Here is a 25075-nt window from a genome sequence, read left to right on the forward strand (position 1 = left end):
ACCTTCACTTAGACCCCGCTCCGTGCTCGTCCGTACCTCTCATTTCGGTTTGGGAAGAGTCCACAGCATCAACTTCATTCAGTGAGAGGATTCTGTCAGCGGTCCACGCCGCTCGCAGCTCTTTAAATCCCGAGGGTCCCGCCGGCAGAAGACAGCGCGCCAGCCCCGCCCACCCCGGCGGCCGGCCCAAGCCCCGCCCCTGGGTCCTAACGCGAGGACCCCGCGGGGGGCTGTCCGCAGCGAGGCCGGGTTCGCCCCACCCCGCTGCCTGTCCGGACACCCGCTCACTCGGGCCTGCGCTGCGGCGCGGCCCCCGGACCTTGGGGATTCAGTCTTGGGCCGAGGTCCGTGGCCGGTGGATGGAGAGCAGTCACGACAGGCGGTAGGAAGGCTGCTCGGCCGGAGGCGCTCGTGGGCCTCCACCATGGCGGCGGCTGTACGCGCTGCGGGATTCCTCCCTGCTCTGTGCGGCGCTTCGGCGGGTGAGAGCCGGGACGCTGGGACCCGGAGCTTTGAGCCGAGCGGGAGCGGGGGTGGGGGCGGCTCTCCCGGGGCCTGCATTCGCCCGGGCGGGGAAAAGCAAGAAGCCGCAGCTCCTGGCCCCTCGCGCCGGGTTACCGGCTCACTGGGGTCTGCTGTGTGACCTTGCGTGCGTTCGCACAGGGCCTGGGTGTGTAAAGTGAGGATGGACTGCGCGAGGTCCAGGGTCCCTTCCAGTTCACCAGGCGGCTGGTGCATGCTCGGCTAAGTGAGGAGGATAGTTGCAAGCCAGCATCGCCTTCCCCGCGGGCGCGACTTGCGGGTAGATCGAGGCCAGAGAAGCTCGAAAGGGAAATAGGCTGTCCTCCAGCTTGAGTCGGATAGGATTAGTGTCAGTTCTTTTAGATTTCGGGCTGATCAATGCTCTTTATTAAAAAGAAGGATGTTGGTAGTGTCCCCCACTCCATGTTCGTTGTTTGCAGCCCGAGGAGAGGCAGCCTGCTATCCTTCAGCGCAACGTTTATCTCTAGGAACCAGTATACAATTGACCTGACCTCTGATCGCTCTATTTTATTTTATTATAAACCTGTAGTCCAGCATTCGTAATTGTGAAATCTAAAGATCTGTGAAAATCGAAAAGTTCTTTTTTGTAACTTGTTTTGTTAGGAAACTTGACCTGAAATCCTTTGTCGGAAAATCTGACCTGAGAAATATTTTTACTTTTGTTTATGTTTGTGACCACCTCCTCTTTTTTCAAAGTCCTGTTCAAATAGCACCTAGCATCTGCAGCTTTCCTCCGTGAGTTCTTAGGTGTAGCAGGGTCTGTCTTAAGCTCTTTATGCTTTTTTTTTCATCTTCACAATGTATGAGATAAATACCTTTACATTCCCATTTTACAGATTAGGGAATTAGGACACACAGGTTGAGAAACTTGTTCAAGGTTAGACTGGAAGGACGTCAGGTTTTTGCAGCCATACCACCTGGTTCCAGAGCCTTTTTCTTTCTTTTTTATAGTGTATAAATTTTTTTTTTGTAGTGGTATTATTGGGATGTAACTTACACACCATATGATTCACCTTCTTAAACTATACAGTTCAGTGGTTTTTAGTGTATTTACAGAGCTGTGCAAAAAAGATCTTCACGGCCAAGATAATCACGATGGTGTGATCACTCACCTAGAGCCAGACATCCTCTAATGTGAAGCTAAGTGGGCCTTAGGAAGCATCATTACGAACAAAGCTAGTGGAGGTGATGGAATTCCAGTTGAGCTTTTTCAAATCCTAAAGGGTGATGCTCTGAAAGTGCTGCACTCAATATGCCAGCAAATTTGGAAAACTCAGCAGTGGCCACAGGACCAGAAGAGGTCAGTTTTCATTCCAATCTCAAAGAAAGGCAATGCCAAAGAATGCTCAAACTACCGCACAATTGCACTCATCTCACACGCTAGTAAAGTAATGCTCAAAATTCTCTAAGCCAGGCTTCAGCAATATGTGAACCGTGAACTTCCAGATGTTCAAACTGGTTTTAGAAAAGGCAGAGGAACCAGAGAGCAAATTGTTAACATCTGCTGGATCATTGAAAAAGCAAGAGAGTTCCAGAAAACCATCTGCTTTATTGACTATGCCAAAGCCTTGGACTGTGTGGATCACAATAAACTGTGGAAAATTCTGAAAGAGATGGGAATACCAGACCACTTGACTTGCCTCTTGAGAAATCTGTATGCAGATCGGGAAGCAACAGTTAGAACTGGACATGGAACAACAGACTGGTTCCAAATAGGAAAAGAAGTACATCAAGGCTGTATATTGTCACCCTGCTTATTTAACTTATATGCAGAGTACATCATGAGAAACGCTGGGCTGGATGAAGCACAAGCTGGAATCAAGATTGCTGGGAGAAATATCAGTAACCTCAGATATGCAGATGATGCCACCCTTATGGCAGAAAGTGAAGAAGAACTAAAGAGCCTCTTTATGAAAGTGAAAGAGGAGAGTGAAAAAGTTGGCCTAAAGCTCAGTAGTGAGAAAACTAAGATCATGGCACCTGGTCCCATCACTTCATGGCAAATAGATGGGGAAACAGTGTCAGACTTTATTTTTTTGGGCTCCAAAGTCACTGCAGATGGTGACTGCAGCCATGAAATTAAAAGACTCTTACTCCTTGGAAGGAAGGTTATGACCAACCTAAACAGCATATTAAAAAGCAGAGACATTACTTTGTGAACAAAGGGCTGTCTAGTCAAGGCTATGGTTTTTCCAGTGGTCATGTATGGATGTGAGAGTTGGACTATAAAGAAAGCTGAGTGCTGAAGAATTGATGGTTTTGAACTGTGGTATTGGAGAAGACTCTTGAGAGTCCCTTGGACTGCAAGGAGGCCCAACAAGTCCTGAGGGAAATCAGTCCTGGGTGTTCATTGGAAGGACTGATGTCGAAGCTGAAACTCCAGTATTTTGGCCACCTGATGCGAAGGGCTGACTCATTTGAAAAGACCCTGATGCTGGGAAAGATTGAGGACAAGAGGAGAAGGGGACGGTGGAGGATAACATGGTTGGATGGCATCACCGACTCAGTGGGCATGAGTTTGGGTGGACTCTGGGAGTTGGTGATGGACAGGGAGGCCTGGCGTGCTGGCATTTATGGGATCACAGAGTCTGACACTACTGAGCGACTGCACTGACTGACTGACAGAGCTGTGTAACCATCCCCATAATCAATTTTAAAGCATTGTAATCTCCTCAGAAAGAACCTTACCCATCATGTCCTCCAGTTCCCTATTCTCCCAGCCCCCAGAAACCACTAATCTACTTTTTTCCTCTATTGTTTGCATGTTCTGGATGTTTCGTATAAATGAAATCATGTAATACATGATCTTTTTTGACTTTTTTCTTTTTTCATTTAACATAGCGTTTTTCAGATTTGTCCATGTTGTAGCATAAATCAGTTCTTCCTTCTTAGGGCAGAATAATGCTCTCTTTTGTGTATGTACCACATTTTTGTTTATCCATTCACACTTGAGCATGTGGGTTGTTTCTACCTTTTGGCTGTTATGTGTAGTGTTGCTGTAAGTATTTGTGTGCAGTGTTTTTGTGTGTCTATTTTCATTTCTCATGTCTGTGTACCTGGGAGTGGAATTGCTTGATGGAATGGAAACTGCCATGTTTCACTTTTTGAGGAACTGCTAGACTGTGTTCTAAAGTAGCTATTCCTTTTTACATTCCCACCAGCATGAGGATTTTTATTTCTCTACATTCTTGTCAACACTTATTTTCTGTCTTTTTAACTATAGTGATCTTAGTGGATGTGACGTGGTCTAAATTTGTAGTTTTGATTTGTACTTGCCAGATGGTAAATCAGTATGCAGGTCAGGAAGCAACAGTTAGAACTGGACATGGAACAACAGACTGGTTCCAAATACGAAAAGGAGTACGTCAAGGCTGTATATTGTCACCCTGCTTATTTAACTTATATGCAGAGTACATCATGAGAAACGCTGGACTGGAAGAAGCACAAGCTGGAGTCAAGATTGCCGGGAGAAATATCGATAACCTCAGATATGCAGATGACACCACCCTTATGGCAGAAAGTGAAGAAGAACTAAAAAGCCTTTTGATGAAAGTGAAAGAGGAGAGTGAAAAAGTTGGCTTAAAGCTCAACATTCAGAAAACGAAGGTCATGGCATCCAGTCCCATCACTTCATGGGAAATAGATGGGGAAACAGTGGAAACAGTGTCAGACTTTATTTTTTGGGGCTCCAAAATCACTGCAGATGGTGACTGCAGCCATGAAATTAAAAGACGCTTACTTCTTGGAAGAAAAGTTATGACCAACCCAGACAGTGTATTCAAAAGCAGAGACATTACTTTGCCGACTAAGGTCCATCTAGTCAAGGCTATGGTTTTTCCTGTGGTCATGTATGGATGTGAGAGTTGGACTATGAAGAAGGCTGAGCGCCGAAGAATTGATGCTTTTGAACTGTGGTGTTGGAGAAGACTCTTGAGAGTCCCTTGGACTGCAAGGAGATCCAACCAGTCCATTCTGAAGGAGATCAGCCCTGGGATTTCTTTGGAAGGAATGATGCTAAAGCTGAAACTCTAGTACTTTGGCCACCTCATGTGAAGTGTTGACTCACTGGAAAAGACTCTGATGCTGGGAGGGATTGGGGGCAGGAGGAGAAGGGGACGACCGAGAATGAGATGGCTGGATGGCATCACGGACTCGATGGATGTGAGTCTGTGTGAACTCCGGGAGGTGGTGATGGACAGGGAGGCCTGGCGTGCTGCGATTCATGGGGTCGCAGAGTCGGACATGACTGAGCGACTAAACTGAACTGATGGTTAACGAATGCCCTTTTTTGAGGAGACTGTGTGAGGCTTGGTAACAGGTCAGGTGTGAGTGTGAAGCAGCCAGTGTGGTGTGACGTCATCTGCTTGGGCAAGTGGTCATGGTGCCCAGAAACTTCATTTACTTGTTTTGGTTCTTTTGTACTATAGATGTTGCTATTCCTTAGGTGTTAAAAATGTTCCTTTTCATGTAGAAAGATATCTTAACTTTTTTTTTTTTTAATTTACAGGTCATTTATGGTCCAGGCAGCTTTACCTAAACACCTTTCCAACAGCTTCCATTTGGGCGTTGAAGGCTGTTCCCAGCAATGGTGAGATTATTTATCTAACTACCTTTTCTTCTAAGATCGGATGTTAAGAGTACTTTGTGTAGTTTCTAAAATGTAAGTGAATGAAGTACATTCTTTATAATAGAAATGGGTAAGGTCTAAAGAGTATTTTTCAAATTTTTAATGATAATGGCTGTTATAATTCAAGGCTCTAAGATATAACAGACATGATTTTTTGAATAATGATTTGTGTGTCAGGTTAATAGTATGTTATCTTGGTTAATCCTCACACCAGTTTTTAGTGACGGAGTTGTTATTCCCATTTTACAGATGCTAAAATGAGTCTCTTAGAGGCTAAGTGACTTGCTTCAGGTCACACAGACAGTAGTGGCAGGACTGGGTCCTGAGGTGTTTTGAATATTGTGACGCCTCCTTGAAACACAGTGTTTGCAGAAGGTTTTTGTTCTTTCCTGACAGTGCCAGGCCCTCTCTTCACTCACTTTGCAGAAAGGAAGGAAGCTAGTGCTTGCTGAGCCCGTGTTATGCTTTGTTCTTGTTGTTCAGTCACTAAGTTGTGTCTGACTCTCTGACCACTGGCCATAAGCATAACATGATATTCCAGGTGGCTTGCTCAGTTGTAAGGAACCTGCCTGCCAATGCAGGAGATGGGAGGTCAATCCCTGAGTCGGGAAGATCCCCTGGAGAAGGAATGGCAACCCACTCCAGTATTCTTGCCTGGAGAATCCCATGGACAGAGGAGCCTGGCAGGCTATGGTCCATGGGGTTGCAAAGAATTGGACAGGACTGAGGCGACTTAGCGCGCACACACTAGGTATTACATTATACCTATATCACTTACTGGTGTTGACTTTGTGTTAGTTTGAGTGAAGTGTACGAACCTTACCTCTTTGTGACCCTATAAACTGTAGCCTGCCAGGCTCCTCTGTCCATGAGATTTCCCAGGCAAGAATACTAGAGTGGGTTGCCATTCCTTCTCCAGGGGATCTTCCCGACTCAGGGATTGACCTCCCACCTCCTGCATTGGCAGGCGGGTTCTTTACACCTGAGCAAGCCACCTGGGAATATCATGTTATGCTTGTAGCCAGTTATGCTTATGGCCTCTTCTGCGTGGTCTCTGGTTAGGGCAGAGTTGAAATCTCGCTGTGTCCTCCCCAGGCTGGACTTTGCCTTTAGTCTTCCTTTCATCTTGTTAGCCCTGCAGTTGAGACGCCTTTGTACTTGTTCAAGTGGTCCGAGCGCGTGGCCCGTCCTGCATCTGTTTCTTCGTTGTTCAGGTGATGCGTTCAGTCATAAACTACCTACCCTGCCCTTGACTCTGAGCCCGGCAGTGTCCCAACCTGAGTGGATACAGGACCTGGAGAAGGGTTCTGCGAGGAAGGCCAGAAAGCAGCACTCTTGCTAGGGGGACAGTCCCACAGGAGACTCTGGGGCGAGGAAAGTAATGACTGGTGGAATGAAGACACAGTTGTCCTTCACTTTTTCTGCCTGTGCAGCCACGACCAAACGACACCCTGAGTTTCTTTGTGTGTAAAATGAGGAGAGTAGCTCCTACTTTGAAGATTGCTATCTTAAAATACTACACTTGCAAGGAATACCAAAAGGTTTATACCTTAAAACCATTTCCCTTTGCTAGGCCTTCTCATTTTCCAGTGACACTTTATTTTAACTTCTACCTGGTTGTATTTCCAAATAGATAGTGCATATTATTCTTTTCCCTGTTAACATCGTTATGCTAATTGAAGATTTAACTAAGCCCCATGTCTGCTTTTTCTGAGCATAGACGCAAGCACAGTTTTGATGCGATCTAAATCCCGTGGACAGAGGAGCCTGGTGGGCTACAGTCCATGGGGTTGCAAGAGTCGGATACAAGTGAGTGACTGAGCTGAGCTGAGCTGAGTATTTCAAGGATTGCAACATAGAACAGCAAGAATAAATTAATGTGTACTTGGTATTCTGTTGAACGTTGAGGGGGTTACAAGAAAAACTAAAATGTGTCCAACGTAATGGGATTTAGAGTGATTGTTGAAGACCCGAATTTATTTAAAATGAAAAGCCACTAGTTTCTATTTATTTTTAATTGAACCGTTTACTCAGCAAGCTGACAGGTCCAGAGAGATCTCCCTGTATTATCCGAGCCAGTGTCCAAAAGTTTGCTTTTATTTTTTAAAGAAAGAACTGTCCTCAAAATACGATTCTTAAAAGTTCAGCATTTTAGTGACTTGTTTTTATCAGTATGAGTTAATTTGTCGGTGCTGGCAGTGTTTCTGCGCAGGCGTGGAGCATCTAAGTTTTACTCTTGTCTACCTACAGGCCCTTTGTCATCTGCAGGAACCGGAGACAGCTGTCATTTTACCCGCTTGGCCCGCGTGCTACAGACACAGTGCTGCATTTCTGCTCCCAGCAACTTGACGGCCCAGCAGTACAGATCCTACAGTTTCTTCACTAAATGTACGTAGTCTGGCCACAAACTTCCCATTTCATGAAACAGGAAAATAAAAGGTGCTTTGGTATCTTAATTTTTCTCCTTTTTCTTCTGCTTAAACGAATTTACACTTCAGAGGTTAACATATGATGTACAGGCATACCTCGTTTTATTGCACTTTGCTTTTTTGTGTTTTGAGGATATTGCATTTTTTGCACATTTAACATTTGTGGCAACCCTGTGTTGAACAAATCTGTCTGCACCATTTTTTCTAACACTCTTTGCTCACTTTGTGTCTCTTGTGTCATATTCTGGTAATTCTTGCAATATTTCAAACTTTTGAGTTATTATTATATTTGACATGGTGATATGAGATCAGTGATCTTTGATGTTGTTACTTTGACTTGCTAAAGATGAACATTTTTAGCCATAGAATATTTTTAAAATTAAAGTGTATACTGTTGTTTTAGGCATAATGCTTTTAGACATAATGCTGCTGCTGCTGCCGCTAAGTCGCTTCAGTCGTGTCCGACTCTGCGTGATCCTATTGCATGCTAAAGACTATGGTATAGTGTAAATGTGACTTTTGTATGAAAGACTACGGTATAGTGTAAACGTGACTTCTGTATGCACTGGGAGACCAGAACTTTGTGTGGCTCACCTGACTGTGCTGGTCACTTTGTTGCAGTGGTCTGGGGCCAAATCCAGATGGTTCTTGTATTGTTTAGTCGCTCAGTCATGTCCGGTGACCCCATGAACTGCAGCATGCCGGGCTTCCCTGTCCATCACCAACTCCCAGAGCTTGCTCAAAATCATGTCCATTGAGTCAGTGTTGCCATCCAACCATCTCATCCTCTGTCGTTCCCTTCTCCTCCTGCCTTCAGTCTTTCCCAGCGTCTAAGTAGCCAAAGTACTGGAACTTCAGCTTCAGCATCAGTCCTTCCAATGAATATTCAGGACTGATTTCCTTCAGGATTGACTGGTTTGATCTCCTTGCAGTCCAAGGGACTCTCAAGAGTCTTCTCCAACACCATAGTTCAAAAGCATCAGTTCTTTGGTGCTCAGCCTTCTTTATGCTCCAACTCTCACATCCATACATGACTACTGGAAAAACCATAGCTTTGACTAGATGGACCTTGTTGGCAAAGTAATGTCTCTGCTTTTTAATATGCTGTCTAGGTTGGTCATAGCTTTTCTTCCAAGGAACAAGCATCTTTTAATTTCATGGCTGCAGTCACCATCTGCAGTGATTTTGGAACCCAAGAAAATAAAGTCTGTCACTGTTTGCATTGTTTCCCCATCTATGCACCATGAAGTGATGGGACTGGATGCCATGATCTTCATTTTCTGAATGTTGAGTTTTAAGCCCACTTTTTCTCTCTTTCACCTTCATCAAAAGGCTCTTTAGTTCCTCTTTGTTTCCTGCCATAAGGGTGGTGCCATCTGCATATCCAAGTTTATTGATACTTTTCCCAGCAATCTTGATTCCAGGTTGTGCTTCATCCAGCCCGGCATTTTGCATGATGTGTGTTAAATAAGCAGGGTGACAATATACAGCCTTGATGTACTGCTTTTCCAATTTGCAACCAGTCCATTATTCCATGTCCTGTTCTTACTATTGGTTCTTAACCTGCATACAGGTTTCTCAGGAGGCAGGTAAGGTGGTCTGGTGTTTCCATTTGTTGAAGAATTTTCCACAGTTTGTTGTGATCCTCTCAGTCAAAGGCTTTAGCACAGTCAGTGAAGCAGAAGTAGGTGTTTTTCAGGAATCCTGATTTATCTCCATTAAAAGTGCTTGTACGGTGAACTTTCAAGTTTTTGATGACATTTATAGACCATCCTTTTCAAGGAATAAAGAAAGAAAGTCAGTGTTTAGTGAGAGTTTAGTTTGAGGTTGGTAATTTTATTTCAAACCTGTGGTTCTCTTAAATGAATCAGTGTCAATCTAAAGTCTGAGTTTAACTCTTTGCTTTGATCAGGAATACACAAAGCAGCATGTGATGTGGAAACTGACCTATTTTTCTGAGCTTTGGTTGCAAAGATTAGTTCTAATAATATGTGTATTTTGAAAAACAGGGTACTCGATAGATGCAAAACATTAAAAAATACTGTAAATCCAAAACATTTTCCTCTTTTCATTTTATCAAACCAAAGGATCAAAGTGTAAGGCCTTTCAGGAAGCAAGCAGGTAGAACCTTTGAAGCCTAAGGGCTCATAAGAAAAGGAAAATGAAGATGCTATTTGACTTCTAGAATGTGTTTAGTATTTCCGGCATGTAGATATATGTGTCTTAGATTTTTGACTAGTACAACGTTTGTATGGCTCTGATTCTTTATTAAATTGGTAGTGGAATAATTGGTCGTCATAAAATCAGTTGGTGATAACGTGAAAGGCAGAGTCCTTGTGAAGACAGTTTAAATCTAATAAACAACGTGGCTATACCAGTAAAATTCAGAAGTAATCAGAAGTAAAGAATCTGAATGTTCCACAAGTACAGAGGGGAAAATACTCTCTGCAATGTATGGCAGGAAAGGTTGGCAGAGCCCAGAAATTCCCAGATGGAAACAAATCAGTGGTGTCAGGGTCTGTACATCACAGTACAAGATAATCACCTAAGAAGTACAGACGTCCATGGGCGAGGACTAACTGTCAGACCCCATGCATGCTCATCCTTCCCAAGTGTTGGTCAGGTTTTCATTAGAGTTGAAGACGAATTTGGGCATCTTGTTTTGAAGGATATACAGAAATTTAGGGCATTTTCAGAATAGAGCAGACAAATAAATGATTAAGTTTTATGGGTTCAAATTGTAGAGTTGGTTCTTTGGGCTGAAGGTGAAGGTGCAGCCGCTCAGTTGTGTCTAACTCTTTGCGACCCCGTGGACTGTAGCCCGCCAGGCTCCTCCGTCCAGGGGATTCTCCAGGCAAGAATACTGGAGTGGGTTGCCATTTCCTTCTCCAGAGGATCTTCCCGACCCAGGGATCGAACCCAGGTCTCCCGCATTGGAGGCAGACGCTTTAGCCTCTAGGCTAGTTACAGTGGAGGCAAGAGGGCAGGGAAGAGCCCTATCACACAGGTGATAAAATGTTCAGGGAACACATCTATAGGAAAGTAACTGGGATATAAATGTTGGTTGTCTTTTGTGCTGGGGAGGCCGTATTCTGTAAAAGGAGTAGCGTCAAATCTTGGGTTTTTCAAATGGAAATCGTGGAATGTGCAAAGGATGTTTTAATTTTGCTTTCATTGCCATAATGATGCAGGTGACCCACCTTCTTCCAGCCCTTTTTACTCAGCAGGAGTAAGTCAGTAGGCGCTGAACCACTGCTTGAAGAAATTCTGTGACACCTGTCTCTTTACAGTGACAGCAGACGAGCTCTGGAAAGGTGCTTTAGCAGAAACTGGTGCCGGAGCAAGAAAAGGAAGAGGCAAAAGAACCAAGAGAAAGAGAAGGAAGGACTTGAACCGGGGTCAGATCATTGGTGAAGGTAAACTTACTTATGAAAACAGCTATTGTGCTTTCTAAGATTTTTTTTTCTCTCCAAAACTTGATAGAATGTTTTACGAACTAGAAACATCGAAACATTTCTCATGAAGGGCATTAGGAAATGTGATTTTAGAGTCCAGGGAAATGGCTTATTGCCCCATGATTCAGGGGAAGAAAATCCCATAGAAAAGAGATTCATTCATTGAGCTATTTATTCCACAGGCCTCAAGTGCCCTTGTGCGGCATCTGCTGCGAAAGGCCCTGTGCTCAAAGAATTTACAGTTCAGTGGTAGAAAATTAGAATTAGCTAACTTTCTCTGCTAAGGGTTAGGAAGTAAGTATTCTCAGCCTTGTGAGCCACATGGTCCCTGTTACAACCATTCAACTCTGCTCTTGTAGCAGACGAACAGCTATAGGTAATACATAACCGAATGGGCATAGCTGTGTTCCAATAAAACTTTATTTACAAAAACAAGTATGTGGGAGTCTTAGTTTGTGGGCTGGGGATCCCCTGAATTGAAAGTGAGGCGTCTTAATTGCTTGACCACCAGGGAAGTCCCTTGATGCCTTTTTTATTTTCTTTAATCTCAGTTGCCTCTGCTAAGGAAACCACTGATTTCATTTTGATGTGTTTCCTTCTGACATTTTCTGTTTTTTTTTAATTTAAACTTTTTATTTTGTATCGGGTTATAGCCGATTAACAATCCTGACATTTCTAATGCTTTTGTATACATAACCTAAGAGGAATATACATTTTCTTTTAAAAATAATTAGATCATATCACATGGTACATATTCTCTTATACTTCATTTTTTTTCACTCAGTAATAGGTCTTAGAAGTTATTCCATATCAGGACCTACAGGGCTGCCTTATTCTTTGAGTTTAATGCAGCGCATTTCATAGGTTGGATAAGCCACAGTTCATTTTGCTGTTTCAATATTGCTAGACAGTTAGATTGTTTCTCTTTTTGGCCTTTACAAATAACACTTCAGTGGACACCCTTGTTCAAGCACACATATGCTTCATAACTGAGTGGCAGTGTGTCTCTAGGCAGTACCATTAAGTGGAATTATTGGCTGTTACGATGGGCGTGTTTAAAATTTTAGTAGACGGTGCCAAGTGGCCTGTAGAGTGAGTATATTAGTTTAAGCTCCCACCACCAGTGTCTATCTGTATGCCCATTGCCTGGCATTTTAATACTCAAGAAATGAATGCTTTTAAAAGAATTATTTCTGTGTGTTTTTAAACCTTCAGGGCGTTGTGGCTTCTTATGGCCTGGTCTGAATGCCCCACTTATGAAAAGTGGAGCTATACAGACCATCACTCAAAGAAGCAAGGAAGAGCAAAAAAAGGTGGAGGCTGATATGGTCCAACAGAGAGAAGAGTGGGACCGGAAGAGGAAGATGAAGGTTAAACGGGAGCGAGGATGGAGCGGAAACTCGTGGGGGGGCGTCAGTCTTGGCCCCCCTGACCCCGGTCCCAATGGAGGTAGCAGAGTCCTGGTTTCATTTATGTTGTGATGGAGAGGGCACCGGTAGTTTCTGGAATTCTTCAATAGGCTTCTATTTACTCCTCTGTTTAGATTGCCCTTTTCTAAAACAAGAATTTGAATATCACTGGAATAACTTCACATTGTTAACCAACTGTATTTTATGAAACACTAGAGGCCTGTAAACCAAGAAGTATTGCACAGATAGGATGCAGAGCACTGGGTTCTGGTGTCTTCCTTGTGTGGCTTCTCAGAGCCTTTGAGTGTGGTGGTGTGCATTACGCCTATTCCGAGTCACCCATAGCACGCAGTTTCCCAAGTGCTGTTGGTATGGAGCAACATGCCTTGGGAGTGCTATTTTGAAAACAGAAGAAACCAGATAGTTGTCGTTAAGCATCCTAAAACAACACATGAAATGAAAGTTGATAATATTTATCAGATGAAATTGGAAAACAACTGTTTCCTGAGTATGTAAAGAAGTAAAAACCATCTGAAAATTTTGTTCGTGTCTATGAATAGGAGATGAGAAAGCAGGCAAGAGTTTGGCTGCTTTCTTAAGTTTGGCTTAAAGAGGAGAGGAGAGGAGAGGTTGAGATGGAGGGACTCAGGCCAGCACACTGAGGACTTAGAAGAATACTTCCACTGGGAGAATGACGATTTGGGGGGAGAGGGAAAAACCCATGACCTTAAGTCCCTCTTGGGGGTCCAGATTTAGCCTGTAGATAAATGGATGAACTTGTGACAGAAGAAAGGGCAGTGGACAGAGTCCGGTGAGCTGTATTTTGGCAGTGTGAGTGTCGTCTCTCCAGAGGCTTCCTTGAGTCTTTGAGAAGGAGATGGGAACATGGACAAGTGTGGCCACCAGAGTGTGTTGATGCAAACGTAACGTGTCTGGGAGTGGCCTCAGAATTACCCAGTGGAGTGGGAATTGGACCGAGCTCAGAGGAAAGGAGATTGACGTGAGTTGATAATCACTGAAGCCAGCTAATGGTACATAAACATACATTTTGCTGGTTGTTCCATTGTCTATGGATGTAGGTTTTCTATAGTCAAAATAAAAGAACAGGGAGTGTTTGAAATAGCTGCTGTGGTGAGAAGAGAGACCTAAGTAAGAGGATGTAGAAGGCCCGCAGACAGCAGAGAGCACTCAGCTGAGTTGGAGACCGTGAGTTTTTAGTGGCCCCAGTGTGTGCCGTGCTTTGACTTCTCTGTTGCCGCACCCAGCAGGTCAGGTGTGGCCAGACAGCTGCACTGACTGCATCCTGGATGGTGTGGTGGAGGGGGTAGGAGGCGAGCGAGTTGAGGACGTTCACAAGACCTAGCGGAAGTGGTGGACGGTAGTGTCTTGACTGAGTGGCAGAGGCTGGAGGACCAGAGGGGTGATGGAGAAAGGGGAGCGGGGGTCAAGAGTCTGGAGATGCTGGCCAAGCCCCAAGAACCAGTACCTTTGAGTCACTGAGTGCGAGCTGGAGGGGTAGGAGAAAGCAGTCAGGAAGATGGTGGCCGGGTTTATGAATTTAGGGGTGGAACAGTGAAGAGGACCAGGCCTTGAGAGTGGCGCCAAAATATCTGAGATTCTTAGTGAAACGTCAGTGACGGTGCCGCTGTTAAAAAATGCTGTCGTGCACTAATTACATGGACACATTTACCTATATTCCTGTTTTTTTCTCTCCCTGCAGAAACGTATGATGATTTCGATACCAGGATACTTGAGGTAGGCGTGCTGAACTAAATACCGAGTTAAGCCTTCGGAGAAGTTAACGGTAGTAGATATTGAGGGGGTGCGGCAGGAGGAACAGTGAAGAAAAGCCTTTGATGTGTGACTTTCTGAGCTATAGGGCTGCTTTGTGTGAGGAAATGATGAAACTTCAATTTCAGTTCTCTTCTGACTGCTGCCCCTTCGGGGGGCTGCTCATCAGGGTCTCGTGGCAAGGTGACTTCAGTGGTATTGTTGATAGCAGAACTGGGAGATTGCATTAAATTTCCTCCTTAAAGCAAAGGTTGCAGTAGCAACTTCTCTCAGAATCAACTGTATCTGACACTTAGTTCAGGAAGCAGAGGTTGAGGGGAGACATGGGGAAGGGTAGAAAGCTTGGAGTTACTGTGAATGTCCAGCTCTTGCTGAGGAAAGGTTCTGCTGGGCTGCTTATAGGCTCTTGAAACTGAAGTCTGTATCAGGTCAATTTCAATCGCTTTTTCCAGGGCATTTCCTGAAATCGTCAACTTCTCTTGGAGCTCACACTTGGTATTAAATGCCATATGGAGTGTGTTGAGTTTGTGATTGTGTACATTATTTCTTCAGTATCAATTACATTCAAGTTTAAAATATATTTACAAGTACTTTATGTCTTTGGGTCTTGGTGTACCCCTTGTGGAAGTTGGTTCCTTTGAAGAATTTTGTCTGTGGGGGGGATTTCCTTGAGCTCCCTTTTTCTTTAAGTTCACTTTATGGGAAAGGGGCCACCACGTAAGCAGTTAACAGTTTCGTAGTTCTTGGTGGATGTATAAATATGCCCCCAAATGTAGATTTTTCTACAGTGCATAACAATCAGGTATTTCAGAAGTTTCTGTCTTCTCTTGAGTCTGATCCATAGAGATCCACTTCTGTGCTGGTTATTTCTGAACCCTGCGTTTTATCATTTGTAAGATTGACACTTTTTCATATTTTAGCATCTCTGCTATTGGGATGTGTGAGTCAGTCAGTTACCAACTGTGTTCAAGTTTAATCAGCAACTTTTTTTCTTTCTTGTGGTGCCTTCATTAAAATAAGATAGACTGTGTTTTACAGTTTCAAATCTCTTTAGAAGTTATCTCAGTCAGATCGTCTAACCAGCTTGTAAAATAAGAAGAGAAAGTCCTATTTCCATTTTACTCCTGAAGAAAGAGCCCAGATGGAGGTTTCCTGTGGAGGAAGTGTGCTGAATGTGCTCGTGGGAGTGAGGGACGGTGTGTGTGTTCACTGTGTGTGTGTGTCTGTGTGTGCGTGTGTGTGTGTGTTCACTGTGTGTGTGTGTGTGCGTGTGTGTGTGTTCACTGTGTGTGTGTCTGTGTGTGCGTGTGTGTTCACTTGTGTGTGTTCACTGTGTGTGTGTTCACTGTGTGTGTGTCTGTGTGTCTGTGTGTTCACTGTGTGTGTGTATTCACTGTGTGTGTGTGTGTGCATGTGTCTGTGTCTGTGTGTTCACTGTGTGTCCGTGTGTGTGTGTTCACTGTGTGTGTGTGTGCGTATGTGTGTGTGTATTCACTGTGTGCGTGTGTGTGTTCACTGTGTGTATGTGTGTGTTCACTGTGTGTGCATGTGTGTGTGTTCACTGTGTGTGTTCACTGTGTGTGTGTCTGTGTGTTCACTGTGTGTGTGTATTCACTGTGTGTGTGTGTATTCACTGTGTGTCTGTGTGTGCGTGTGTGTGTTCACTGTGTTTGTGTGTTCACTGTGTGTGTGTGTATTCACTGTGTGTGTGTGTTCACTTGTGTGTGTGTGTTCACTGGGTGTGTATTCACTGTGTGTGTGTCTGTGTGTGTCTGTGTGTTCACTGTGTGTGTGTATTCACTGTGTGTGTTCACTGTGTGTGCGTGTGTGTGTTCAGTGTGTGTGTGTGTTCAGTGTGTGTGTGTGTTCACTGTGTGTGTGTGTTCACTGGGTGTGTGTTCACTGTGTGTGTGTCTGTGTGTGTGTCTGTGTGTTCATTGTGTGTGTTTATTCACTGTGTGTGTGTGTGTCTGTGTCTGTGTGTCTGTAGGCTCCTCTGGTTTCCTACTCCAGAATTTCCTTAAGGGGTAACATTTATGGCCATTTTGTCCTCTAGGTGAGAAATGTTTTCAACATGACCGCCAAAGAGGGAAGGAAGAAATCCGTCCGCGTCCTGGTCGCTGTGGGGAACGGCCGGGGAGCCGCAGGTGAGGGGGGTAGGGCATGAGGAGCTGGTGCTGGGGCTGCTCAGGCACGGCCTGCGCTCAGCTGTGCCCTCAGTGGCTTCAGGCTTATTCCACTGACTGTCTTTTAGTGGCTTAGGCTCACAGACCTTGTGGTGAGCCCAAGTAATGCCTTAGAGGGAAAAGAGAGATCTTCCTACACCTGCTTTTTCCCATGAGGACAGTGAATATTTTAAAAGGCTTAAGAGACACACGGGTGTATTATGTATAATAGTGAAAGAAAACTGGGGGTGGAGAGAGAGACAATAAATATTCCACAATAGGGACACAGTTACCAGAAGAGTATATGTAACCAAGCATTGTGATACTTTATAGCCATTAAACAATTATGGGAAATTACTTACAAAAGAATCATTAGGTCAAACAGACAAACTGAAAACCACTTCATATAAGACTAACATAATCCCATTTTTAAAAAGTCTGTTTATATGCAAAGAAAAGCCTCTAAGGATTGGAAGAGTATGCACTGGAAAGATTAAGAATGTTTAGTTTGTATGTTTGCCAGTTCTTCAGGTTTCTTCTTGACACTCTTCAGTAAAGTTTCCACCGTGAACATCTGTTTTTGAAATGGAGACCTGAATGTGTAAGGGAAAGAAAACTGGAAAACTGCCTATTCACATCCATACTGACACTTTATTTATTTATTTTTTCATACTGACACTTTATAAAACAGGTATTTATAATACCTGTAGATAGAATGTTGCCAAAGGAAACGACTCTTGAACAGTTCCTTTTCTTCCCAGAAATTCTTTGTCCTATACCACCATATATTTTCTGTAGAGATGACCTGGTTTCTTTATTTTGGCCGTCCTGGGTCTCTGCTGCTGCGCGGGCTTTGCACTGCCGGTGTTAAGCGGGGCGCTCTCTAGTTGCCGTGCACGAGCTCCTCATGCAGCGGCTTCTCTTGTTGCAGAGAAGGCTCTGGGTGCGGGAGCTTTAGTGGTGTGGCTCCCGGGCTGCAGAGAACAGACTCAGTAGCTGTGGTGCCCGTGCACCGCATGTGGGATCTACCCAGATCAGGGATCATGCCTGTGTCTTCTGCAGGCAGATTATTTACCACTGGGCCACCGGAGAAACCCAACAGTGAGCTTCTTGTGCATGTCATTTATTGTACTTTTGCAAGTATACTGATAGGGGAAATTTCTTGCAGTGAAATTGCCACCTCAAATATTTTTACTTTTTCTTTAAAAGGTTTTGCCATTGGGAAAGCTGCTGAACGGACAGATGCTTTCAGAAAAGTATGTACATTTTTTCTTTGTTGACAGTAAAAGATCAATAATGTCTGTGCTAGACTTCGTGGGAACCACAGAAAAATACTTATTGTCAAAAGTTTCTGATTTCATAAAAGGCAATTTCAGAAGGGCCTGTGTTCTTGCATCATTTCTAACCTTGTGCTTGCTTACTGGGACTATGAGATAGTGGGGAGTGTTTGAACACTGACAGAATGTTAAACAATATTAAGGAATTATTGATTTGGTTTTGGTTTGGGGTTTGTTTTTTTTTTTTGCTGTGGTAGTGATGTTATTTTAGTTTTTTTTCAAAATTAAATCCTTGACTTTTGGAAGCATCTACTGAAATTTTGGTGTAAATTTGCAGTTTCCATAATAAAATATTTTATAAAAGGTATTTTTTGAATCTCTGAGAAAATGTGAATTCCCAACAAGAGATCTAAGAAAATTGTTTTCCTTCTTTCTTTCAGGCAAAGAATAGAGCCGTTCACTATTTGCATTATATAGAACGATATGAAGACCATACCAGTGAGTGTTTATCTTTTCTTTTAAAATTTTCAGGCTTATACTTGTTTCTTTATGTGTGGCAATATGTCTCTGTGGGTATTTTTGTGTTTCTCTGCATGTTACTACCTTCTTGCATATAAATACATAAAATGCAGAGAGAAAATTGCTCTCATGAGAAGGTTAGTAATGAGTGAAGCCAGAGTTGGGTACTCATCCGTGGCCGGTGCATGATGGCTGCTTAGGGCCGTGTCGGTTGCTTTGTGGTGTTTGCAAGGGCGTTAAAGCTGTACCCCTAACCCTTCCTATGTTTCTGTTTTTACCCTCCAGTATACCATGATATTTCCTTAACATTTAAAAGGACGCATATCAAGATGAAGAAACAGCCCAGAGGTAACTAAAAAAATTCTTATGATGTGTTGGAGGGAAAGCAGAGAAACTGTACCAGTTTCATCCTGACCCCTGTTTTTGCTCACCTTTGCCTGAACTCATTTTGAAAACACCAAAATGGACAGGCCTAAGTTAGATTTAAGTAGATTAGGTTTTTGGGGAAGTAAAAAGCAGTCAGCCTTGGGACTTCTCTGGTGGGCCAGTGGTTAAGACCTCAAGCTTCCAATGCAGGGTGCTCAGGTTCGATCCCCATTTGGGGAACTGAAATCCCACGTACTGTAAATCACGACAGAAAACAAATGAATTAAATGTATAATTCAGTGATTTTTTTTAAAAAAAGTAGTCAACCTATTTAGACTCGACTCTTTGCGACCCCATGGACTGCAGCATCCCAGGCTTCCCTGTCCGTCACCAACTCCTGGAGTTTACTCAGACTCAGGCCTATTGAGTTGATGATGCCATCCAGCCATCTCATTCTCTCTTGTCCCCTTCTCCCGCCTTCAGTCTTCCCCAGCATCAAGGTCTTTTCCTGATGAGTCAGTTCTTCACATAAGGTGGCCAAAGTATTGGAGTTTCAGCTTCAACATCAGTCCTTCCCATGAATATTCAGGACTGATTTCTTTTAGGATGGATTGTTGGATCTCCTTGCTGTCCAAGGGACTCTCCAAAGTCTTCTCCAACACCACAGTTCAAAAGCAACAGTTCTTCAAAAGCATTGGTTACTCCTAGAGAATTCACTGATGGATGCTACAGATGGTTCTTTTCCAATAGTGTATTCAGTTCCATTAATTTACTCTCATCATTAAGTGTGAATTAAACAACTTTGGTGAGCCAGGTGCTACACCAGGCTCTGAGGATCTGGAGATGGGCCCTTGTCCTGTCTTGGGAAGAGCAGTCAGTCAGAATTTAGGGTCATGGGGCTATGCCAGTTATGCCCAGTATACTCAGGCAGTAGAATTCTTAAACATTCTGATGTGTGTTTCACCTGTGGTTCTACAGTAAAAATGGTTTTGTATAACTCTAGGTAATATCTTAAAAAGTCTGGTTCAGAAGATAGAACGTACACAGTATTTAAATTTTTCATGCCAAAGCTTCTAGTACAACTTTGCTAGAGCCATGGCATGGAAATAAGAAAGAAAAAAAAAAAAATCAAATGTAGTACCAATTATATTAGTGCACCTAAACTTGCCTTCTTCTTCAAAATCATGAGTAATCATTCATATGCCAGGTAATAAAAACATGTATCATTAGAAAAAGTATTGAGGTGAGCACTTGGACATTAAGGTTTAAACCTTTCATGTTCCATTTGGCTTTTGAGTATTTGAAAGGTGGCTTCTGGGAGCCCCTGTGTCAGATACCACCAGATTTCAAAGACTCCATATGAAAAAAAAAAAAAAAAAAGGAATAGCTCAAAAATATTATGGTATTGATGACATATTGAAATGATAATGTTTTGGACATACCTCCTTTGAAAAAATCTTTTAAATATGTGAGTGAGTGAGTGAGTGAAGTCGCTCAGTTGTGTCTGACTCTTTTGCAAGCCCGTGGACTGTAGCCCCCTAGGCTCCTCCATTCATGGGATTCTCCAGGCAAGAATACTGGAGTGGGTTGCCATTTCCTTCTCCAGGGGATCTTCCTGACCCAGGGATCGAACCCAGGTCTCCCGCATTGCAGGCAGATGCTTTACTGTCTGAACTGAAGGGTTTAGAGGCCGTCAAATGGACATGACCTATAAAGGCAATTTTGATGGTTTTACATAGTAATGACCTCTAATGGAAGAGAACACAAATGGGAACTATTTGAGATACATTTCTATGTAAAATATAGTTTGCACATAATTCAGCATTTTAAATGAGCACTCTGCAACCGAGACCAAATATCAATCATCTCTTGAGGTTTTCTACTATGTACCAACAGCAAATCTACATAGGAACAAATGTTACTCCTGCTTTTTTCTTTTATATCAAATGTCCTGAAGCCTTTGTGTCTCTCTGGAGCAAGGCCGAGTTTCTGAAGGCACATTCTAGTATAAACATCATCGATGGGGTAGAGAAGGACCCGGTCAGTTACACTGTACAGTCTCAGGGCCAGGTGGCCAGAGTAGAGGAATCTGCTTCTTTGAGGAATCCGCCTCCTCCTGCATAAGGCGGGTAGACGCCAGTGTAAACAACTTCCGGGATGTAGTACTTGAGTTTCTTATCCGGATGAGGTCCAGCATTATGAATCACGTCACCAATAAACAAAATCTTTGGCTTTGTTCCCGGATAAGCTGTTCAAGTAATTGAGGAGTAAAAATGTAATTCAAGTACAAATGTTTCTGCAGGATAATTTGGAAACATATATATGGCTTGCATTTGTGGCTTGCGTAATGTTTTTGTTAGACTTGTTATTTGGATACATCTTTATCTGAATGATTTTTGAAAGACTGCTGGTTCTAATTGCAGAAGTTACTCTTTTTTTTTTTTTTTTAATCTTTGCTGTCTTCTGATTAAAGCTGTATTTTTCAGCTCAGCTTTAAGGTATGTGCTGAGTTTTATGCCTGGCTAATCAGAGTGCTAGAGAACTTCCCAAGTGGTGCAGTGGTAAAGAATCTGCCTGTCAGTGCAGGAGCCGCAGGAAATGCGGGTTCGATCCCTGGGTCAGGAAGATACCTGGGAGAAGGAAGTGGCAACCCACTCCAGTGTTCTTGCCTGGAGAATCACATGGACAGAGGAGCCTGACTGGGCTACAGTCCATGGGGTCATGAAGAGCTGGACATGACTGAGCAGCTAACCAGCAACAACATGGGAAGGGATTACAGGTAGCCAAGTGTAGGGTGAGTGGCTGGAGAGGAAACCACCGAAGATTTAGAGGCCAGCACGGAGGTGAGAAGGGCGGGCCAGTAACTAGGAGGCAATCTGGGGGAGGGTGTGTTACTGAAGCCAAGAGTTTTTCCGGAAGGAGGAAGTGGATGATGTCTCTATTCAGTGCAGCTGACCATTCAAGGAGGGTGAGAACAGGTGTGCCTGGTGAGCCTTAGCTAACATGGACATGGGGTGCCAAGAAACTTCAGGCTCTCTGTTAGTCTTAACAGCCCTATCTTTTGTCCATGTGTTTAACAAACTTATAGGTATGTATATTTTAAAATTAGTCATTTAATTAGTTTTTGGTTGTGTGGATCTTTGTTGCTCCTCATGGGCTTTCTCTAGCTGCGGTGTGCGCACAGTCAGGAGTTGTGGGGCACAGGCTTAATTGCTCCAAGACATGTGGGATCTTCCTGGACCAGAGATCAAACCCACGGTCCCTGCATTAGCAGGCAGATTCTTCACCACTGAGCCAGCAGGGAAGTCCAGAAACATATATATTATTTACTTGGTCCTTATAGCATCTCGTTTAAATCAGTGTCATCCTGGAAGTTCTGGAAGTTGTGAAAGGTCACCCAGCTGGGAAGTGATGAACCCAGAATGTGAACCATCTGAACCCAGAGCTGGAAGCCATGTGCAGCCAGCAGGTGGCGCCACCTGCACCGTGGGCGAGTGAGCAGGCGTTTGACTTGATTTTCCTCTTTGCAGGCTATGGCCTCCGCTGCCACCGAGCCATCACCACCATCTGCCGGCTCATCGGCATCAAAGACATGTATGCCAAGGTCTCTGGCTCCGGCAACATGCTCAACCTCACCCGGGGCCTCTTCCAGGGGCTCTCGCACCAGGTAAGTCAGCCCTGCGCTCGGAAACTGAGGAGCCAGTTTGTATTTCAGTGGCGTGCTCTGAGACCAGCATCTCCTGGGCAGTCCTGGAGTTGCTCTTGGGCCACCTGACGACCAGGCAGTCTCTGGCTGCATCAGGTTAATTAATCCAACTGAAGAGGTAATTCATGAGGATTATCCTTTTAAAAAAAGCTGCATGGGTTTTTGAAGTTTTAAAATTAAGTATTTTTAAAAGCCAGTAATTATAATCTGCTTTTATTATGGAAAGAATATGTGCTTGTTCAAAAACTCCAACAACATAAAAATGTTAAATAAAAAGAGAAAGTCCCTTTGCTAATTCTGTCCTTTCAGCTGGAACTAGGGTGGAGACCCCTGGGCACTTGCACTCGAGAGTGGTCCCGAGTCAGTTTCATGTCGCCGGCAGAGGTTGTTCAGGGCGACATCTGAGTCAGTAGGAGCCGTGCACGCGTTAGTTCAGGTTATTTCTCCACATAGATGGGGCCCCCGGGCCCCTGCCCAGCTTACCCCTCAGCCTGGGCTGGGCTCACAGTTGCACCAGTGGCAGGGAGGGAGGGCTGTCATTGCAGGGGCCCCTCCTCCAGCTCTGCAGGGCCGGCTTGTCCCTTGAAAGAAGGGCTGGGTGGACCTCAGCAGAGCTGAGTGAGCAGAAAGACAGCCAGGTTCAAGAGGCATTCACGGGCCTCCATTTGCTGCAGACTTTGGCAGGGGGACAGAGTGCGCTGGCTGTTTCTGAATAAAGTGATCCATGGAGTAATTGTAGTGGTCACTGTTTAAAATAGGAAAACTAATTGAAAGAAAAGTTTTGCCTAAAAGCACTTTTTTGATCAGCTGTGTGTTAGTACTATCTGAAAACATCTTTCAAAAGCACTTCTAAATTTAAACTTACTTTTAGAGACTTACTTGTTGGGTGTAACTTAAAATCGTTGTTTTTGGGTTATATTTATGGTCAAGCAGACCTGCTCTTCTATGGGATACTTTGTTTTGTGTTGGTACTTTGAATCTTTGGCTACAGTGACTACGTATCCTCTCTTCTAAAATGGCGTCAGCTATAAAAAATTGCGTTGTGCTACTCAAAGAAAATGACACCAGTGTAAGTGACGTGCCACTGATTATAAGACACTCCAGTTTATTTATTTATTTATGAATTAGCACTTCTCTCTTCTAACTTCAAATATATGCAGAATTAGAATAGTGCAAGGTGCACTTTCCTCACGGTATTTTAGATATTTTAATATGCTATCTGTAAACCATCTATTGAGTTTACTCCCCTGTGTCCAGACTTTTATGGCTACCGTCTGTTACGAATCCTCACGGCTCTGTTACACACCAACAGTTAGCCGCTCGTGCACCCCCAGCCACCCCCAGTCATTTTGAACCAAATCTCAGACATCAGTTTATCTCACACATAAATATTTCATCATGTATCTCTAAAAGATAAGGATTAAAAAGTACCGGACAGTACTACTGTCATGCCTAAAAAATCACCAGTAGCTCAATATCAAACATCTAGTCAGTGTTCATAGAAATGTATCCATGTCAGATTAAAAAACATTTTTTATATAGTTTATTGAATCAGATGGCAGAAAAGATCAATACATTTAAAATCTTTGCTGTGTCTTTTAAATCACTTTTAATCTGGAAGTTCTGTTTTTCTTTTTTCTCTACGTTTTTTGTTGCTGAAGAAACCGGGTTGTTTGTCCCAGTCTGGTGCTGGATATCTGAGGATACTTGACGTCCTCTCTCCCTGCATGTCCTGTAAATTGGCAGCTAGAGCAGGGGCATGATGAGATTCAAGTTCACTTTGGGGCGCAGCATGGCACATGACTGGGAGGGTGGGGACGACAGGAGACCGGAGGCCAAGGCCCTTTCTTCATGCCCCTTGGGGGTGGGGAGGTGGGGTGGGCTGCTGCTGCCCCCAGCAGGTCACCGTTGGTATAGCCGCAGGGAGTTCCTGCTGTTTGAGTTAAAGACTTCAGATTTTTTTGTGTCTTTTTTTTTTTAAGTAAAATCTTACCTTCAATCACTCTTACATGTATTCAGTTAGCTAATAAACCTGAAATTATATTACCTGGGCCACATTTCCTGCTGTATTAATCACCCTCAGTTAATGAACTCTTAAGAGTTGCTACATTTTCATCAGGCAGACAGTTCTGCCAGGCCGGGTGAACATCAGGGGCAGACCGCGTAACACCAGCCTCCCAGACCTAACCTGGTGTTCTCTCCGTCTGGTTGTGCCCAGGAAACCCATCAACAGCTGGCTGATAAGAAGAGTCTCCATGTTGTGGAATTCCGGGAGGAATGTGGCCCTCTGCCCATCGTGGTTGCCTCACCACAGGGGGCCTTGAGAAAGGATCCGGAGCCGGAAGATGAGGTTCCAGACATCAAATTGGACTGGGACGACGTCCAGGCCATGCAGGGAATGAAGCGCTCTGTGTGGTCAGGTTTAAAGAGAGCTGCCATGTAGGCTTCCCTCCTGCCTCAGCCAGCCTGGCACTGGGTGCTTCCCGCACCTGGGAGAGACTCATTCTCTCACACTTGAGATTGTTGGTGTTTTTTTTTTGCAAAAGGAAAGGCCAACCTTACATTTCTTTATTTACAAATAATAAAAAATGCAGATGTAATTGATTGAGCACATCATATATACCAGTCACTGTGATAGGAACTTTACATATGTGTCTTAGTTAAAAACTACTTCAAATACTTATTTAAACTAGTAAAAATCAAATGCATTGGAGAGGCAGGGCTTCTAGTCTGACCTGATAAAAAATAATGTGCAGCCAGTTACTTGACTGTGACACAGTTAGAAAGC

General features: G+C 43.8%; 1 protein-coding gene across 2 annotated transcripts; it reads left to right on the forward strand.

Annotated features, from left to right (window-relative positions):
- Nucleotides 1-323: 323 nt before the first annotated feature.
- MRPS5 (mitochondrial ribosomal protein S5) lies at nucleotides 324-24798 on the forward strand. Of its 2 annotated transcripts, none has more exons than XM_068978461.1 (12): nucleotides 324-482; nucleotides 5051-5131; nucleotides 7421-7558; nucleotides 10890-11015; nucleotides 12270-12503; nucleotides 14184-14218; nucleotides 16311-16401; nucleotides 17629-17675; nucleotides 18137-18194; nucleotides 18501-18563; nucleotides 22112-22248; nucleotides 24506-24798. In XM_068978461.1, exons 1-12 carry the CDS (start codon nucleotides 425-427, stop codon nucleotides 24728-24730), a joined length of 1293 nt encoding a protein of 430 aa, XP_068834562.1. In that variant the 5' UTR covers nucleotides 324-424; the 3' UTR covers nucleotides 24731-24798. The 2 variants fall into 2 exon arrangements, with proteins under 2 accessions (XP_068834562.1, XP_068834571.1); XM_068978470.1 differs by having other exon boundaries at nucleotides 7439-7558.
- Nucleotides 24799-25075: the final 277 nt, after the last annotated feature.

The sequence above is a fragment of the Capricornis sumatraensis genome, chromosome 1 (assembly GCF_032405125.1).
Source record: "Capricornis sumatraensis isolate serow.1 chromosome 1, serow.2, whole genome shotgun sequence".
NCBI lineage: Eukaryota > Metazoa > Chordata > Mammalia > Artiodactyla > Bovidae > Capricornis > Capricornis sumatraensis.